Below are 20,104 nucleotides of genomic sequence, written 5' to 3' on the forward strand. Positions count from 1 at the left end.
GAGGCACACTCCCACATGGTACCGGAAGAGGTGCTGGTACCTAGGCTAAGGGCATACCAAAGATGCTCCACAATCTGAGGCCTGGGTGGTGCAAGCTGTGGTGCTTGAACCTGGCGGCTCTGTGACGTAGCCAGAAGGTGCCAATAGCAGAGCTGGGATGAGGTGGTAGAAGCCATGGCATCAGAGAACTCCTGAATAAGTGGAGAGTCCGGGACTGAGAGGCAAAGCAGGTCAGACGCCACCAAGTAGCTGTTGGCATGGAGTCAGTCAGCACTGGTGCTGACGTTAATCAGTACTGGACTCAGTGGATGCCTCATGGCCAGAACTGGAGTTGATGGTAGGGGCTCTCAGCATGGTCCTGGGGAGCAGTTAGATGGACTTGCTCCATCCTGCGTGCCAGAGGGAGTACGGTGCTGGTCAGCGCTCCTCTTGGAAGAGGAGTCTCCCCGAGCCCTGGAATGGTCCTAGCTCATTTTACGGGACCTTTTCCTCACCGTACCAGAGGAGGGAGAACGACCCCTCTTGCTCTTGTGGGAAACACCAGAGCTCGAGTGCGGGGCGGCATCACTTGGAGGCTCCGGAGGCGAGTGGCAATCAGGCGAGGGTCGTGGTGCCAAACCAAGCCTCATGGTCTATTCCAGCTGTGTGACTGTTTGACTGTCTGGTTGTTTGTTTGAAAAGTGTGAATTGGGAGTGCTTTGTTCCAGGTGGGCCTTGAGTGATTGATTGGAGGGAAGGCTTTGAGCCGGGGCAACTGCTTTGAGCCAGAAGCCTTATAAAAAAGCAACCAGTTGAGAACCAAGTGAGCTGCCAACAGAGAAGAAGCCAACAGAGGGAGTTAGCCTGGGAGTTCGCCTGACGGGAGTTCCCACAGAGTTTTTGCCTTTCAGGCTTCTGTGAGCAGTATATACAGCGTCTGAAGAGGTTCTTAGAAGGAAGACAATCTGGATAGTGAGTGACCTGCACAGTATGTGCCATGTTTGTCTTTCTCCCAGCAGACAGAAGCGACTTCATCTGTATGAAGTGCAAGCTGGTCTCCATATTGGAAGAGAAGGTTAAAGGACTAGAGACCCAAGTATCAACACTGCATTGCATCAGAGAAGATGAAGACTTTCTGGATAGAAGTTAGCGTTTGGGAACTGCAGGCACAGCATGCTGAAGAATCAGAGGGCAGTGCAGAACAGGGAAGAAAATTGGCAGCATGTGACCTCCAGAAGAAGAAAGAGGAGAATCCATGTGCCTCTAATACAGATAGAGGTAAGAAACCATTTTCAGGCTTTCTGCACAGGTACTATGGCACAGACTGGTTTGGAAGAGTCATCTGAGGGAAGGGATCAGAAGGAGTCCCCATCGACCAGAAGGCATGGGATGCATTGTCCTAGGGATGGGGGTTCCATGACCACCACTCCCAAGAGGAGGAGACGGGTGGTGGCGGTCGGGGACTCCCTCCTAAGAGGGACGGAGTCGTCCATCTGCCGTCCAGACTGGGAAACTCAAGAAGTATGCTGCTTGACTGGAACTAGAATTCAGGATGTGACAAAGTGTTTGCCGAGACTAATCAGGACCACTACCCCTTCCTACTTTTCCATGTGGGCACCAATGATACTGCCAAGAATGACCTTGAGCAGGTCACTGCAGACTATGTGGCTCTGGAAAGAAGGATAAGGGAGTTTGAGGAACAAGTTGTGTTCTTGTCCATCCTCCCTGTTGAAGGAAAAGGCCTAGGTAGGGACTATCGAATTGTGGAAGTAAATGCGTGGTTACGCAAGTGGTGTCTGAGAGAGGGCTTTGGATTCTTCGACCATGGGATGTTGTTCCAGGAAGAAGGATTGCTAGGAAGAGATGGGATCCACCTAACGAAGAACAACTTCGGAAGTGGGCTTGCTAACCTAGTGAGAAGGGCTTTAAACTAGGTTCGCTGGAAGATGGAGACCTAAGCCCTGAGCTAAATGGGGAAGATGGAGACCTAAGCCCTGAGCTACCATGAGGAAACACAAGGAGGGGGTGCAACAGGGGAGACCTCCAGATTCATACTGAGAAAGCAGGGCAATCGGCTAGTTATTTTAGGTCCCTGTACATGAACGCAAGAAGCCTGGGAAACAAGCAGGAAGTCCTGGCACAGTCAAGGAACTATGATATGATTGTAATAATAGAGACTTGGTGGGGTAACTCATGTGACTGGAGCACTGTCAGGGATGGGTATAAACTGTTCAGGAAGGACAGGCTGGGGAGAAAAGGTGGAGGCATTGCACTGTATGTAAGAGAGCAGTATGATTGCTCAGAGCTCCAGTATGAAACTGGAGAAAAGTCTGTTGCGAGTCTTTGGGTTAAGTTTAGAGGCGAGAGCAATAACGGTGATGTTGTGGTGGGCGTCTGCTAGAGACCACCAGACCAGGAGGATGAGGTAGATGAGGCTTTCTTTGGACAACTAACAGAAGTTTCCAGATCACAGCCCCTGTGTCTCATGGGGACTTCAATCACCCTGACATCTGCTGGGAGAACAATACAGCAGTGCACAGACAATCCAGGAAGTTTTTGAAGAGTGTTGGGGACAACTTCCTGATGCAAGTGCCGGAGGAACCAACTAGGGGCCGTGCTCCTCTTGACCAGCTGCTCACAAACAGGGAAGAATTGGTAGAAGAAGTAGAAGTGGGTGGCAACCTGTGCAGCAGTGACCATGAGATGGTTGAGTTCAGGATCCTGACAAAAGGAAGAAAGGAGAGCAGCAGAATATGGACCCTGGACTTCAGAAAAGCAGACTGACTCCCTCAGGGAACTGATGGGTAGGATCCCCTGGGAGGCTAATATGAGGGGGAAAGAAGTCCAGGAGAGCTGGTTGTATTTTAAAGAAACTTTATTGAGGGCGCAGGAACAAACCATCCCAATGTGCAGAAAAAATAGCAAATATGGCAGGCGACCAGCTTGGCTTAACAGAGAAATCTTTGGTGAGCTTAAACACAAAAAAGAAGCTTACAAGAAGCAGAAACTTATACAGATGACTATGGAGGAGTATAAAAATATTGCTTGAGCGTGCCGGGGTGTAATCAGGAAGGCCAAAGCACAATTGGAGTTGCAGCTAGCAAGAGATGTGAAGGGTAACAAGAAGGGTTTCTACAGGAATGTTAGCAACAAGAAGGTGGTCAGGGAAAGTCTGGGACCCTGACTGAATGGGGGAGGCAACCTAGTGACAGAGGATGTGGAAAAAACTGAAGTACTTAATGCTTTTTTCGCCTCAGTCTTCACAGACAAGGTCAGCTCCCACACTGCTGCACTGGGCAGCACAGTATGGGGAGGAGGTGAGCAGCCCTCAGTGGTGAAAAAACAGGTTAAGGACTATTTAGAAAAGCTGGACACGCACAAGTCCATGGGGCTGGATGCACTGCATCCGAGGGTGCTAAGGGAGTTGCCTGATGTGATTGCAGAGCCATTGGCTATAATCTCTGAAAACTCCTGGCGATCAGGGGCAGTCCTGGACAACTGGAAAAAGGCAAATATAGTGCCTGTCTTTTAAAAAGGAAAGAAGGAGAACTACAGACAGGTCAGCCTCACCTCAGTCCCTGGAAAAATCATGGAGCAGGTCCTCAAGGAATCCATTTTGAAGCATTTGGAGAAGAGGAAGGTGATCAGGAACATGCCTGACCAACCTGATTGCCTTCTATGATAGACAACTGGCTCTGTGGATATGGGGAAAGCGGTGGATGTGATATACCTTGATCTTAGCAAAGCTTCTGATACGGTCTCCCACAGTATTCTTGCCAGCAAGTTATGAATGGACTATAAGGTGGATAGAAAGCTGGCTAGATTGTCGGGCTCAACAGGTAGTGATAAATGGCTCGATGTTTAGTTGGCAGCCAGTATCAAGCAGAGTGCCCCAGGGGTTGGTCCTGGGGCTGGTTTTATTCAACATCTTCATTAATGATCTGGATAATGGGATGGACTGCACCCTCAGCAAGTTCGCAGATGACACTAAGATGGGGGGAGTGGTAGATATGCTGGAGGGTAGGGATCGGATACAGAGGGACCTAGACAAATTGGAGGATTGGGACAAAAGAAATCTGATGAGGTTCAACAAGGACAACTGCAGAGTCCTGCACTTAGGATAGAAGAATCCCATGCACTGCTACAAGCTGGAGACCGACTGCCTAGAGTGGCAGTTCTGCAGAAAAGGACCTGGGGATTACAGTGGACGAGAAGCTGGATATGAGTCAGCAGTGTGCCCTTGTTGCCAAGAAGGCTCACGGCATACTGGGCTGCATTAGTAGGAGCATTGCCAGCAGATCGATGGAAGTGATTATTACCCTCTATTTGACACTGGTGAGGCCACATCTGGGGTACTGTGTCTAGTTTTGAGCCCCCCACTACAAAAAGGATGTGGACAAATTGGAGAGAATACAGTGGAGGGCAATGAAAATGGTTAGGGGGCTGAGGCACATGACTTACGAGGAGAGGCTGAGGGAACTGGGCTTATTTAGTCTGCAGAAGAGAAGAGTGAGGGGGGATTTGATAGCAGCCTTCAACTACCTGAAGGGGGGTTCCAAAGAGGATGGAGTTTGCTGTTCTCAGTGGTGGCAGATGACAGAACAAGGAGCAATGGTCTCAAGTTGCAGTGGGGGAGGTTTAGGTTGGATATTAGGAAAAAATATTTCAACAGGAGGGTTGTGAAGCACTGGAATGAGTTACCTAGGGAGGTTGTGGAATCTCCATCCTTAGAGGTTTTTAAGGCCCGGCTTGACAAAGGCCTTTAAGGCCTGGTGGGGATGATTTTGTTGGGGTTGGTCCTGCTTTGAGCAGGGGGTTGGACTAGATGACCTCCTGAGGTCTCTTCCAATCCTGATATTCTATGATTCTATGAGTCTCACTGCCCAAGTTCTCTTTGTGAATGACTTGCAGATGGAGCACCGCTCACGTCGTGTGGGGGTCACTGCTGGGGATGGTCGCCCCACATGACAGACAACGCTTGGACCCTGGTGAGGGCGTGACAGAGAGCAGCCAGCCACTATAACTAAACTAACATAAACTTACCCAGAGGAACTACTAACTGCTATATGTAAGAAAAAAATTCTCAGAGACAGACCAACGAGCAGGGGGTGAAACACCGCATGGAGCTCTGACTGTAGCCACACCCGGTGAGAAGGAACTGAGGGGCTGGGGTGGTGCTGCCCTTATATGGCCAGAGGAGGGGCTCAGGGCACAACGCGTGAGTGCCGCCCCTATGGGAACTGCTAGGCAAAGTTCTCTGGCTCTGGTGCTCTGGGCATGCACACATGTATGTAGCATACATGGCTGTATCTACTCAGAGAAGAAAAATGGGATGAGATTAAAAAACAGAGTCAACAGTCACAGGAGCAAGAATAGCACCACAGTTACACTACCTAGGCTGAAGCATATATCACGCCTCAGATTTCAGAGGTCAGGAGGCCTGTATCAGGAAGGAATTTCACCCCCACGGAAAGTATCGTGAAATTGGCCAGGTACATCATAAGGGTTTTATGTCTTCCTTGGAAGCTTCTGGCATTGGCCGATGATGGAGACAGGATACTGGATGGACCAGATAGGTTTGTTGCAGCATGGTAAGTCATATGTGTTCCCTAGAAAGCAATAATTTATCTGGGAACATCAGCACTGCTTGGAGGTAGATTCCCAGACTTCTAGTACTTCATCTTTTCAGAGGCTGAATGAAATCCAAACAGGAGCCCCAGTTAGCAGGGGACATTAGCACAAACCACTTTATCTTTAACTGGGAGGAAGCAGTCTGCTATAGCTCCCACCCTCATCGTCTGGCTGTTTCAAGCTGAAGCAATGGTCTTGTGAATTCCTGCTCACCTGCAAGCGCCCCCCCAAAAATGAAACTCTGCTCCCTTCACAGCCGGCTCCACTGGATAATCTCTGGTATCAAGTATGAACAAAAATCTGCTATTTCCTTTGGAAAAGCTGGCAGGGTACACTGTCCTCCAAATCATCTTTCTCGGACAGGGGGATGGGTGACACCCCACAAACAGGTTTAAGGTCTCCGCCACGTTACATACAAGAATCTCTGTGGCTGTGAAGCACTTACCGTCCTCGAGGTAGGTGGAGCCGAAGGACTTGTCAGTGACACCATTTCCTGAATGGCCAGGCGCAATTTCAGCCGGTGAAGGGGGTTGCTGATGCCGATCTCTCTCTGGATCTCTGTATCGGACAGAGCAGACATGATGGCGCCGCTCTTCACGTTGGCTCTGCAGGCTGCAACATACCAGGCGGGCATGCCCACCCACAGCTGGCAACACAGAGGAAAGCAGAGGGTTTCATGTGCCCATCTCCACCCAGACTCTCACGCGCTAACAAGGGACACAGCCGCCATTCTGAGACTGAGAGTTCAGAAAAAAACAACCGTAGGGTTTGATCTTTTTGAATCATTTCGCTAAAGCTATGTCCACATATTCCCAGACAATTCCCATTACAATAGTAGGCTAGGGAGCCTGGCTCCATCAGCATAGAGCTGGAATCGTTCTATGCTCTGGATACTCTAGGGCAGTGGTTCTCAACCAGGGGAACACATACCCCTGGGGTACTCAGAGACCTTCCAGGGGTACATCAACTCATCTAGATATTTGCCTAGCTTTACAACAGGCTACATAAAAATCACTACCGAAGTCAGTATATACTAAAATTTCATACAGACAATGACTTATTTATACTGGTCTATATACTATACACTGAAATGTAAATACAATATTTATTTTCCAATTGCTTTATTTTATAATTATATGGTAAGAATGAGAACATCAGCAATTTTTCAGTAACAGTGTGCTGTGACACTTTTGTATTTTTATGTCTGATTTTGTAAGCAAGTTGTTTTTAAGTGAGGTGAAACTTGGGGTACGCAAGACAAATCAGACTCCTGAAAGAGGTACAACAGTCTGGAAAGGTTGAGAGCCACTGGTCTAGGGACCGCAGCTGGGGGTGGGGGACACATGGTTATACCCCCTGGGCACTACAGTGTCATCACACTTTCAAGTAGAGGACAGTGTTTCCAGGGAAGCTCACCAGAGTATGCTAAATGTGTGGCATTTCAGTTCCTAAGTCACTTAGGCACTTGTGAAAACTTTACCCTGAATGTACAATAAGTTAATCGTTTCATTTTCCCACTAGCACAGATTCCTAGATTTCAAGGCCAGAAGGAGCCACTGTGATCATCCAGTCTGATCTGCTGCGTAACACAGGACAGAGAACTTTCCCAATGTAATTCCTAGAGCAGAGCTTTCAGAAAAACACCACTGTCTTTATTTTAAAATGGTCAGTGATGGAGCATTCACCATGACCCCTTGGTAAATTGTTCCAATGGTTAGTTACCCTCCCTGATAAAAATTTACTGAATTTGTCTGGCTTCAACTTCCAGCCACTGGATTGTGTTAGACCTTCCTCTGTTAGACTGAAGAGCCCATTATTGAATATCTTTTTTCCTACGTACAGACTCATAGACTGTAATCAAGTCACCCCTTAAACTGTCTCTAAATAGACTGAACAACTTGAGTCTACCACTAAAGAGCATGTTTTCTAATCCTTCACTCATTCTCATGGCTCTTCTCTGAACCCTCTCCATCCAATTTTAAACTACACCAGAGGCCAAAGGGCTTGCACATGGCATTCCAGCGGCTAGAATCCACGTGTTTTCTCCATATACACCTTAATAACGTGATTAAACAAAGTAACTAACCGATGTACCACCGAACAGGGGAGAAAAACAGCACAAATACAAGGTCTATCGCAGTCTCACAGTGGATCTGTTCCTGTCTCGAGCTGAGTGAATAAATGATTTTTCAGTTTGGTGGATGAACCAAAAATAAAAATAAATAAATAAATAAAATGTTTCAGGTTGAAATGAAATGAAAAACAAACAAACAAACAAAAATTCATGTTGGGTCAAACAAAACATTTTGTTCTACCTGAAATGAATTTTGGGGTTTTTTTTTTTTTTGGTTTTGTTTTCAGGGTTGGGTTTGGTTTTTTACCCCTTTTTGTTAATTTTCACAAATCTAGCTAAGCAAAATGAAGCTGTTCAATTAGACAATGTCACAATGAAAGGTTACAACTTTTTCCATTTTTTCTCCTGCCAAAACTATTCACTGAATTCAACCCAAATCCGCAAATCATTTCAGTTGACCGAAAACTGCACTTTTCAGCAAATAAGCTCTATGTCCAAAATTCTTCGCCCAGCTCTATTTGCGTCAGTGTTAATCTCTCCACTGAAATGCCCAGCCTCACCTCCAACCAAGAGACCACCGTTGGTCCATCCCACTGAGCAAAGGGCATGCCTTTCCTTCGAGCATCTTCCAAAAGCTCGTGTCTGAAAGGAAACGTGAGAGAAGAGTTAGTCAGTGAGGTCCAGGATCTCCACACACACATTGCCTCTACCAAGTGCTGCAGGATCACTACCTCCCACACCTTCAGTCAACATGGTGGAAGCTAAGAAGAGGATGCTGAAGATAGTTATCTGCAAGACACAGGTACGTATGGACAAGCCCAGCAGGAGTAAAATGGGCATAGAAGCAATTGCTACAGGCAGTAGGGCACTGTACTTAGCAACGCAATAATAGAGGCATGGTTGGCTCGGGAAAGGGAGCGGTGACCATATGTCTCAGCTCAGCAGGAACTGGGGTGGAGAGAGAGACACTTGGGATTCAGGGGCCGTGAAGGATTCCCAGATAGCCCTAGCCTCACTGCCAGCTTGCAGGACTCCTCTTCCCTACCACGCACAGGAACAGAGAAACGGGCATGCTTACTTCTTCCTCAGCCTCCGGTCCCTCTCTGCTTGGGCTCCCAGCTTGCCAAGTCCGAGCGAATCTTGTATGCTGAGCTCAGGATCGGTCATCAGAACTAGGAAAGGAGTAAAAACGTTTTGAAGATTAGACTAGCCATTGTCTAGTCCCCAGCTTCTGCCCCCAAGCAGTCACGGCCAGCTGCCTAGTGCCGTGCCACATGGGCACGCATGGCTGCAGCACAGGGTGAACCACTACAGAGAGGGCAACTCCCCTTGACCCATTTACAGTACTAACAGACGCTACCACCCCATGGTCTCTGGACCCTTTGGTGAGGCCAACCAAGGGTTGTTTGTTTTTTCCATCCAGTTCTTCCAGATGTCCCATTCCCTTTGATGTCAAGAGCTTTATAATTAAAATAATACCATACTTAGCACTTCCAACACGCTCTGCATTTCAGAGGGCTTTGCAGAATGTATCTAGCCCGGCGGCAGGGTAAGATTTCAGGAAAGCAAATTTGAGGGACTTAAGGCATCGAATGAGCGAGGAGCAATAGGAGGCGGCGTTAAGCTATGACCTACACACAACCGTTGGGCCCCGTCAATTAGACTGGTATGGTTAGAGCAGGACAACTCCACTAGTGTGGATGCAAGTTACCCTGGTATGAATGTGCTTATGGCTATGTCTACACTCTACCATGGAAAGGGGAATAAGTGATACACCTTCATATCAGCATGACTGCACCCAAACTAGGGGTTATACCGGTCCTGCTAGAACGGTAAAAAATCACCCACCCTAACTGACGACGCTGCACCTGTGTATAGGCCAAGATGAAGTCAGCAGCTGCAGCCTGGCTCTGCATGCACAGGGACTGTAAGGGCGCAGTCCTTCAGAGCAGGGCTAACCGTTTAACAGAGACCTAACCCCACCCAGAGTAAGGCTTGGTTCCCCCCACTTCACACGCCGTGCAGACAGCAGCCCCTCCCCCCATCTCTCACGCTGAATCCCAAGCAAGAGATACAGCCACTCGGAAGGTGCGTCCCAAGGCCTGTCACCCCACATCACACCCTGCCCCTCTTTACAGGGGAAGGAAGAGACTCAGACCGTGGCCGGTGGCTCCATCTCGGCTCAGCTGAATCAGACGCCCTTTCTCTTTCTTGCCGAACAAGCGCCCAATGGAAGATTTGATTCCTTTTCTCTTGGAGCCTTTGTGCAGGGAGTCCTGGCTGCTGGTATTGCTGCTCAGGTTGCTCGTCTGCTCCTCCAAAGAGCTAAGAAAGGGGGCAGGGGTGGGGAAGAGAGAACAGGCAAAACTTTCAGATTGTTCTTTATTTGGAGCAGCACCAAGTAGCAGCACCCAGAGCAAGGAGCAGGGAAATCCAGACGCCTCCCAGAGCCTGCTACTCCCCCGAGGGAGCAGTAAACCTTTGTGTTTACACACCACGCACTCCAGACCGCACACACAGGAGCCGAGCAGTCAGCCAGGCAGACGGCCAACATCTGGCACTGCCGAGCAGTGGGGGAGAAGAGATGCTGGCCAAGAATGCACACAGCAAACTGCCTGGGACCACGGGTACACACCGTGGGAAGACAAAGGGCCTTTGGTTCCAGACGGGGTAGGTCCCTCACACCTAGCACTTGGCCACCTTTACCATCCACCCTGGCTAGAAGAGCCCATATCCTCGCTGTTCACCTCCGTTCCGGGCTAACTCAATGGAGGCGGTGAACCGAGCCTCATCTGACACGGCTCAGCCGGAGGGATACAAGTCGGGAGCCATCGTCCGTCTTCTCATTCCCAACCACCCTTTCCTCAAAATGTGAGGCCTGGCGAACCCCCGATTCCAAGCAGAATGGATGAGGTGAAGTCACTGCACTCCGCTCCCTGGGAATTACCGTAGGGTATGCAACACTCCCAGCATCTCTATGTTGGGAGGGAGAGGCCTGAGTCACCAGTATGGGCCCCGTCATCTATCCCAGAAGCCCAAAGGCCACCAGCGACAGCCTTAGTCCTAGCAGATCCCTGCTCATTTGTGGAGTCAGGTCTGGTGTTTAAAGCATCTGGTGCCTTTATTATTCCCATCCCCTACAGGGCCTGTCTCCCTCCCATCCCCATGGCTTGTAGGAGGGCTTCCCTGCTCCAACACACACCACGAGACGTGGCACTGGCAGAGTCCATCCGCTTGCCAGGCCCCCTCCTGCCCCTTATACCTTTTGCCATCCTCCTGACTGAAGGCAGGATGCCCCAGCTTCTCCAGCCGCAGTGTCCTGGGTGAGGAAGGAGGGGAAGTCTCACATTTTATGGTGGTTTTATCTTCTCGGTTCTCATCCCGAGCGGCTGGTGACTAAACAAACAGTGGAGCGGTGAGGTTAAATGGCAAAGATTCCTGCCTCCAGAGCTAACCCGCCTCTAACAGACACACCCAGCCCCAGCCCCGGGAGCAGCTAGCCAGCAGGTGCCTTTAAAAGCGAAGTGAGAACAGGGCCTCGGTGGTTTTTATGTGTCACAGCAGCCTCTTCTCTCTGCATGCCCTGACCCAAAGAACCCAGGTGATGGCCTGTTCCCAGACCAGCAAGGGGCGACGTGGCCATAAAGGGCAGGGATAGAACCTGGTCCAGGCAGGGAGTGGCAGAGAAAGAAGATGCCCTTTTGGTTCCTACAATGCCGTGCGGGAATGAGCAGTCTCCCTAAATTCCAAAGGAAACATGCCCATGTCCTAGCCTTGGATTCAGCCTGCATCCAGCCCCCGTGGGCAAAAGGAGCAGATGTCCACTGCAGGGAGGTACAAGCGGTGGGCACCAGTTAGATGAGTCGGCCCAACACCTTTGCAGCTCCCCACTGGGCCCAGGCAATAACCTCGCCCTGGCCGGGACGCCCTCTCATCCCATGGCACGACGGCCTGAATCCACAAAGGCGTTTGGGCTCCTAACGTCCACTGAAATAAATGACATTCGGAGCCCAAGTCCCTTTGTGGATCTGGGCCAAACTGCCCCAGTTTCGGTTGGGTGCCTGTGCTCCATGGGGAGGTCGGGGTGTTGAGGGAGAGGGGAGGTCGTTCCCTCCTTGATTAATGCAGTGATGGCTTTTCTGGCTGGCCGATCTGTACGGAGGCCCTGGCCCCCTGTGCTCCGGGGCTAGAGGGACTGTGCGAGTGGGCACCAAATGGGAAAGAAACTACACGTGGGAGCTGAGCGTGTGGACAAGTGGCCCAGTTGGTGCCAGGATTTGGGTTGGGGCCATGGTCGAGGCTGAGTTGAAATCCTCCGGTTGCTGCTTCCTAGGAGGCATTAGCAAGGACTCCACCCTGCTCGCACAGAGCTCTTGGTGCAAGTCTAGAGGAAAACACAGCGTCCTGAGTCCCCACCCCACCCCGTATCTGTGCCGGGTGGAACGCTCTCCCCTCGGCACAGATTCCTGACGGGATTGAGCCTGACACTCGGGCACCGGAAGTACCAGCGCAAAGATGGCAAACATGCTTCCCTGCACAATACAAAAGACTTGGCTCTGGAGCAGGGAGATGGCCATGGATGCTGGCAGATTGGTAACTGAGCTCAGACGGCAAAGTCCAGGGCAGGCCACGCAATGGAACACAGAGGCACAGGTGGCTGCAGCCTCTGGGCTGATGCATGGAGGTTTGGTGGGCATGTGCCTACACAACCAGCAGCAGCACCGGGAATGCAGGCTACAGCATGGCATGTGCTGCCACAGCAGGACGGGACACGCAGGCAGGCATGGCAGCTGCACCAATGAATGCAGGATCGGCAGCAGCACTGTAGACGCCAGGGTTGGGAGAGAGCTCCTGTGTCCCCACCCGTTCCCTGCCCTAGTACAGGACTGTTCTCTCACACTGAAGGGCTTTTTCCTGTCTCCTCTCCAACGACACTAATCCAGGGGGCTTGACTTCCCTCAGCAAGACAATGCACTGTCCGGTGCCCTGGCTGCGAGACGTGTCTGTCAGAGCTTGCAGGCTGCTCCCCTGGGATCTCTGTATCTAATGGTGCTTCCTCTCTTGTGCGATAGCCTCTGGCAACGGCGACCCTGTATCATCCCCTTGTGGTTCCCATTGCCCACACGCTCGGCTAGTCTCTTGCCACACATCAGGCCCTCTCAGGCTCTTCTCGCTGTTGCTCCCTTTCCTTGGATTCTCTCCAACTTGGTAACGTTGTTTGTGCGGAGGGCTCCACCTGAACCCACCCTTGGCACTCTAGATCCAGTGCCTGTCATGCCAGCAGGACTTGCAAAAACAGCTGATTGGCTCCTTCCTCCTCCACACTTGGTCCCTAGCTGATGCCTCCTGGAAACCCCCATCTCTGGGATTGCTCCGTTAATTCAGCCGAAGCCTGGAGCCAGACTCAGAGGGAAAAACACTATTTGGTCAGCAGAGCGTGAGGGACAGACACAAACTGAGATTTTTCTGGATGTTATTCTAGAGTCTGCGTGCGGGGCAGGACTTCAGAGCGTCCCTGGAAGGAGAGCCTCAGTAGCTGAATCATAGAATCCTAAGACTGGAAGGGATTGCGAGAGGTCAGCTAGTCCAGTCCCCTGCACTCATGGCAGGACTGTCTTGTCTAGACCATCTCAGACAGGGGTTTGTCTAACCTGCTCTTAATAAAAACAGGAAGAAGGCAGGCGCTGCATAGTTCCCAAAGGATGGCTGGTCTGGTGGGCAAGGCATTAGCCCAGCACCTAGGGTTCAAATCCCTGCTCTGCCACAGACCCTCTCTGTGACTTTGGGCTAGTCTCTCCCGTCTGTGACTGCAGGATCCCACTGTCCCAGAATGGCAATGGACGCGGGGTCTGGATGTGTAGTGAGCAAGCCCAGAACAGTGAGCAGGCTCTACCCAGAGCCAGGGGGCTTTGCAACATGGCGGGGTCCAGCAGTTATAACCATGCACAACACCTGGGTGTCCATCCAGAGAGCAGGACTGGGGCCAGCCTGTGACAGAGGGCAAATATGGGCTAGCAGATGGAACACCAGGGTGATTCTGCACTGCACATAGACAGGGGCAGAATAGCCCCTCTGGGTCCAGGAGCCTAAGCGCTGCCTGTCCTGAACCAGGAGTTATGCTCCTGTTTATATCAGCACCTCTGGGCCTCACCTCTGCCCTCCATGCTCCTGAGTTGGATGTGGCCCCTCTATGCTGTTTCTGGGGGCAGGGGACCTTGTCTCTAGGGGTGTGTCTACACTGCAATCACGGGGTGTCACTGCGGCTCGCCTCAGCTAGCTTTGATGGAGCCAGCTCTGGCTAGTCCTGTGAGTAATTACCCAGGGTTCCAGGCAGGGGTGTCCAGCTGTCACTGCTGGTAAGAATGGTGTCCCTAGCCTCTGTTCGTCAGAGGATGGAGATGGATGGCAGGAGAGAGATCACTTGATCATTGCCTGTTAGGTTCACTCCCTCAGGGGCACCTGGCATTGGCCACTGTCGGTAGACAGATACTGGGCTAGATGGACCTTTGGTCAGACCCGGTACGGCCTTTCTTATGTTCTTATGTTCTTATGCTCCAGGCTGCAGTGCAGAGACACCCTGGGCCTGTCCGTCAAATGCCTGGGACACTGTTGTTCAAATACCCGGACAGTAATAAAGGCTAATGCACTAGCCAGGCTGTGCTCATGCTGCAGCTGGGTCCTTGACTCGTGACCTTCCTCGCTGTGCTCTGAACATCACCGGTGTTGCTCTGGCCCGTTGCTTATTATCACTTCCTTCTTCCTGCCACGTCCGTTTTAACTTCTGGGCCCGACCACCTCTCGCCCTCTGTCGCTCAGAGTTTTCCCTTCAAAACCCATCCCTGGCTCGAGCTGTTTCCATCCACACACCTGGAGGTCTCCTGAGCTGTCAGCACCTAGACTGGGATAAGTGCCCTCCTCCTCCACACTGTCCCCTGGGGAACCCTGCTCTCCAGCTGCTGCAGTGGGAACGGCTCGCGGGATGAGGCCCACAGGCAAAGCCAACCAGGAAGGATCTGAGAGACAGGCAGGCGCCCCCATCCATGTCCGAGGGAGGGGAGCTTGAACTTAGCACCAGGCTGGGCTGTACAGGACATTTTCTCCACAGCAACAAAGATGTGTTAGCGGATTAACCACCCTGCTGGGCTGTGTCCAGCAGGCCCTACCCTATGGAAGAGCTGGGAAAGGAGGCTAATTTCTATGCTACTATCCTTGACCATGTCCTTGAGCTGGCCCTAAAACAACACCGCCCAGCCATGGTCCCACAGATGCCAGCGGACTCCTGAGGCCACTCCCTGCCACTGAATGCCCCCACGGGCAGCGTCCATCTACAGGCGCTGCTCATTATCCCAGTCCTGACTGTCACTGACCTGTCGAGCAGCATTCAAAGCACACAGAGATCCCACAGGCCCAGCCATCTGCCCTGAGAGTCCTGCGGCTAGGACTGGGCCTAGCTCCAAGCGAGCCCAGGGAGACAGCCTCCTCCTCGGTGTAGCGTAAGAGCTGTGCACGTGCAATGAAGATTGGCGTACACACCTATCTGAGGCCATTAACAGCCGTCAGTCCAGGGAGGGCCCCAGACAGGAATCCAGAACCCCAGTCCCCAGGGATTTCTCCTGGGTAAGCGGTACTGCACCGTGCCTCTCCTCATGCAGAGGGGAAGGCAAGGGCCCTGTCTGTGTACGTGCTATGTGACACAGCTCTTTGCTCACATCCTAGGCAGCACCTGGCCCCCATTTCTCCCCCCACTCCTGGGCTACCCGCAGGACACTCATTTCCGTGCTGCAGTGATGTGTGGAGAGAAAGGGGCAGTGCTTTACAGCAGTGATCGGAGCTGCAGATGAGTCATTCTGCTCCTGCGGAGGTATCTGAGAATGGCCGAGTGTCACTTGTGTGTCCCACGACAAACCCTGGGCCCAGCCTGACGCAGGTTTTTGGCCTTTCTGTTAGGAGCTCCATGCTGGAAAACGTGGTGAGGCAGAGAGAGGGTTCAGGCCACCATCAGCACCCCCCTCTCTCTGTTTATGTGCAGATATTGCAGCAGCACCCAGAGATCCCAATCAGGATCAGAGCCTATTGTGTTAGGTGCTGTACAAACATATGTACATCCCAAGGCACAGTCCCGGCCCCATATCGCTCACACTCCTTCCCCACGACAAGCTTTCATTCCTCAGGATACAAACGCACATGAGCAGCTCCCGCCTGCGGTTCAACACGGGCACCGCAGCAGGGCCTAGGACGGGAGCAGGAGGGCGAGTCTGAGAGTCAAAGGAATTAGAGAGCGACTCACAAGCAGTTTCCTTCGGTGCTTCCTTAAGTCACTGGGCTGGTTGCAAGAGGGAAATAGAAAGAGATACAGAAAGGGAGGCAGTTAGCGGAGAATTCCCCGGCGGGCAGAGCAAAGCGACAGAGGTGCTGGCTGCAAAACACCCACCCCAGACAGCCCACAGAGCCAGGTGTGGGGCCTAGTGAAAACACTCCCTCTGCACAGCTTTCCCTAGGGCTAGGCAAATCAATGCAGGGAAACAGCAACACCCGCAGTGGGCTTTCAACACCCCCGCCGCCCTGGCACCCACACCCCTCCTTGTACCCTCCCATATACCCCCACACCGCCCTCATACACACAGCCCCTGCCCGGTTCTACACACAACTCCATCCTCACACCTAACCCGCATGCACCTCCCTCAGGTACCTGTCCACCTGCTCAGATAACGCCCTCACACTACACCTCCATCCACAGCCCTCACACACATCAATGCCTGGGTACGTGCCCCCTCCCCTGCAATGTACACTCCCACGCTTGGTAAACCCACCTTTCCATCCACCCCCTCACATCCCCACCTTCATTCACACATCACCCTTGTACCCTCACACCCACCCCTGCATTCGTTCCTCCATCAACCCCCGCCTCCCCCAGGCCTCCCGGCTGCCCTCGTGACCCCCTTTCCACTGGGTAGCAGCAGAGTTGCTCTGGCCGGGAGCAGGCGTGCGAATGAACACGCAACAGGCCATGAAATTCTAGTGAGCAGCATCCAGAGGTGCCACCTCCAGGCTCAGAGACACCGTGCTGTGCCCCCGCCCCTCAGGAAGGCAGGCGCTGTGTGGGGAGATCCCAGAGCAATGCCCGTGAGCCCCTGTGGGTTCAGTGGCCTTGGCTCGCACCGGCGCACCCCGCCCGTCTCACCAGCGTCATGATCCCCATGCGGTCCAGGTCCTGAGCGGCGCTGCGAGAGGACAGCTTCGGGGTGGAGCGCCCGCTGACCGGGGGCGAGGAGCTGGCCAGGGACAGGGCTGTCAGGGAGGTGGGGATGGAAGCTCGTTTGCGCAGCTGCATCAGGTTCAGGCCCTCCATGCTGCCACTCGTGACACGGGTCTCCAGCTCCTCAGTGCGCAGCTCTGTGGATTCCTTCTCCTCTTGAATCATCCTGAGGAATCACAGATGGGGTGAGGCACAGCAGAATTCCCGCTTCCCCACTGCTCCCAGACTCCAGCAGCCAAGTGGGATGGCACCATAGGGCTCCGCACCCCCCTGCAGTGCCAGGACGCCCCCGGCCCCTCTTAGGGAGGCAGCAGCATGGGGCCCCCTTCTCCACTCCAGCAGGGGCAGCCGGGCCCCGTCCCTCAGGAGCAAGAGGGATGGCCCCAGGGCCCCCCCCAAGACCAGGCAGAACCGAGGTTGTTTGGGAGCCCCAGCAGTGTATTGTGATATGAACCCTTCCCCATAACTCCAGCACAGCGGGGCTTCGTCTGGGGGCTCCCAGGGCTTTTCTTAGTTAAAAATGTCACATGTGAACACGGCCCAAGGGGCCCCTAGAGGATGCTGCCCCGCGATGCTTTGTCTCTTCAAATCACTCCGGTCTCAGCCTTCCATCCTTCCCCCCGCTGGAATGCCCACGCGGTCCTGAGGATGCTCCAGCTGCCTTCATCCACTCTGGGCAGCGCAAGTACCCTGAGCCGAGTGACCCGCTCCACTGGGTTTACAGCGGATCTCAGTCACCAGAACAGGGCAAAGCAGCCAGAGGGTACAGCTACATTCTCACCCTCCTGTCCTCCAGAATCCCCCTCCCCACATTCCCCTGTATGCCCCCAAATCCTACCCACCTCCTGCCTGTCCTGACATTCCCCTGCACACTCCCAAATTCCCCTTGCTTCCTGCCCCTCACAACATTCACCTGCATGCCCCCAAATTCCCCCACCTCCTGCCCCTCCCCAAATTCCCCTGCACGGCCCCAAATTCCCCCACCTCCTGCCCCTCCCCACATTCCCTGCATGGCCCCAAATCCCCCACCTCCTGCCCTCCCCAAATTCCCTGCACGGCCCCAAATTCCCCACCTCCTGCCCCTCCCCAAATTCCCTGCACAGCCCCAAATTCCCCACCTCCTGCCCTCCCCACATTCCCTGCATGCCCCAAAATCCCCGCCTCCTGTCTCTCCCACATTCCCTGCACGCCCCAAATTCTCCCTTCCCTCCTGCCCCTCCCCAAATTCCCCTGCACGGCCCCAAATTCCCCCACCTCCTGCCCCTCCCCACATTCCCCTGCACGGCCCCAAATTCCCCCACCTCCTGCCCCTCCCCACATTCCCCTGCATGGCCCCAAATTCCCCTTCCTTCCTGCCGCTCCCCACATTCCCTGCATGCCCCCAAATTCCCACCTCCTGCCCCTCCCCACATTCCCTGCATGCCCCCAAATTCCCCTGCATCCCCCACCTCCTGCCCCTCCCCAAATTCCCTGCACTGCCCCAAATTCCCACCTCCTGCCCCTCCCACATTCCCTGCATGCCCCCAAATCCCCCACATCCTGCCCTCCCCAAATTCCTGCACGGCCCCAAATTCCCCACCTCCTGCCCCTCCCCACATTCCCTGCATGCCCCCAAATTCCCCACCTCCTGCCCCTCCCACATTCCCTGCACGGCCCCAAATTCCCCACCTCCTGCCCCTCCCCACATTCCCTGCACGGCCCCAAATTCCCCACCTCCTGCCCCTCCCCACATTCCCTGCATGCCCCCAAATTCCCCCTTTCTTCCTGCCGCCTCCCCACATTCCCTGCATGCCCCAAATTCCCCACCTCCTGCCCCTCCCCACATTCCCTGCATGCCCCAAATTCCCCCTTCCTTCCTGCCGCTCCCACATTCCCTTGCATGCCCCCAAATTCCACCTCCTGCCTCTCCCCACATTCCCCACCTCCTGCCCCTCCCCACATTCCCCGCATGCCCCCAAATCCCCCGCCTCCTGCCTCCCCACATTCCCTGCATGGCCCCAAATTCCCCACCTCCTGCCCCTCCCCACATTCCCTGCATGCCCCCAAATCCCCACCTCCTGCCCCTCCCCACATTCCCTGCATGCCCCCAAATCCCCCGCCTCCTGCCTCCCCACATTCCCTGCACGGCCCCAAATTCCCCACCTCCTGCCCTCCCCACATTCCCTGCATGCCCCAAATCCCCCACCTCCTGCCTCTCCCCACATTCCCCTGCATGCCCCCAAATCCCCCACCTCCTGCCTCTCCCCACATTCCCCTGCATGCCCCCAAATTCTCCCTTCCCTCCTGCCCCTCCCCACATTCCCCTGCACGCCCTCAAATTCCCCCTCCCCACCTGCCCCTGCATCCACATCCCCCGCCCTCCTGCCCCTCACGGCAGCACACAGAACCAGACACGCCACAGACTTTACCTGATCTCCTCATTGATGGCATCCAGCTGCTCCTGCAGCATGATGGCGAGGGTTTGGGCGTCGGAGTGCCCGCTGGGGGACAGCACATCCATGGAGCTGAAGAGCGCCTCGCGATCCTCCTCCTCCATGTCCGAGATTTCCGGGTCACTATCGAAGGCGTGAGACACGGTGGCCAGGACACTGCTTGGCTGGGTCTGTTCCCAGTCCTGAGAGATGGCAGACCCCATACAGGTCACTACTTCCCCACGACGCAGCAGAGGCCAGGTCCCAACCCATGGGAGTTAGGCTCCTAAATACCTTTGAGGAGCTGGGACCAAGCCACAAATCAGCCAGCACTGGCTCTCCTTGAGCAGGGGCAGGGCCTGCTCCCTGGCGCCTCCGAGTGCCCTTCATTCCTGTGTGAACCTCACTCCTGCAACTGTGCCAGGAGACTCTAGTGCACAAAGGCACCAGGCTCCTTGGATCAAACACACTGCGCTGCAGCAATCTGTGAGCCGGGCCCCAGGAGACGGCCCCCATATGACCCCCAGAGCCAGACCCTGGGAAGAGCCTTCCCTCTCAACCTAGTTCCTGGGGATAGGGGCCCCCAGACTTGGGTCCCAGGGCAAAGGGCCCCCACACACTGGGGGCCAGGGAGACGCTTTCCCCCAGGGAGACGCTTCCCTCTCGACTTGGGTCCTGGGGAGAGGGGACGCCTCCTTAAGCTGGGCTGAAGGAGAGCCCCACCCCCCAGAGCTAAGTCCCATGGAACGGGGC

At 53.8% G+C, this 20,104-nt stretch overlaps 1 protein-coding gene across 1 annotated transcript in view; it reads right to left on the reverse strand.

The window, feature by feature from the left end:
• The window catches only part of PPFIA4 (PTPRF interacting protein alpha 4), a 190,259-nt gene that overhangs the window by 24,873 nt on the left and 145,282 nt on the right, over nt 1-20,104 (reverse strand). The window contains exons 15-22 of the mRNA XM_039537315.1: nt 19,349-19,554; nt 16,866-17,106; nt 15,972-16,007; nt 10,947-11,080; nt 9,843-10,009; nt 8,763-8,856; nt 8,245-8,326; nt 6,056-6,256 (exon numbers count right to left, since the gene is read on the reverse strand). Coding sequence (XP_039393249.1) covers nt 6,056-6,256; nt 8,245-8,326; nt 8,763-8,856; nt 9,843-10,009; nt 10,947-11,080; nt 15,972-16,007; nt 16,866-17,106; nt 19,349-19,554 — 1,161 coding nt within the window. The remainder of the gene's footprint in view (nt 1-6,055; nt 6,257-8,244; nt 8,327-8,762; nt 8,857-9,842; nt 10,010-10,946; nt 11,081-15,971; nt 16,008-16,865; nt 17,107-19,348; nt 19,555-20,104) is intronic.

The sequence above is a fragment of the Mauremys reevesii genome, linkage group 4 (assembly GCF_016161935.1).
Source record: "Mauremys reevesii isolate NIE-2019 linkage group 4, ASM1616193v1, whole genome shotgun sequence".
NCBI classification, from domain to species: Eukaryota; Metazoa; Chordata; order Testudines; family Geoemydidae; genus Mauremys; species Mauremys reevesii.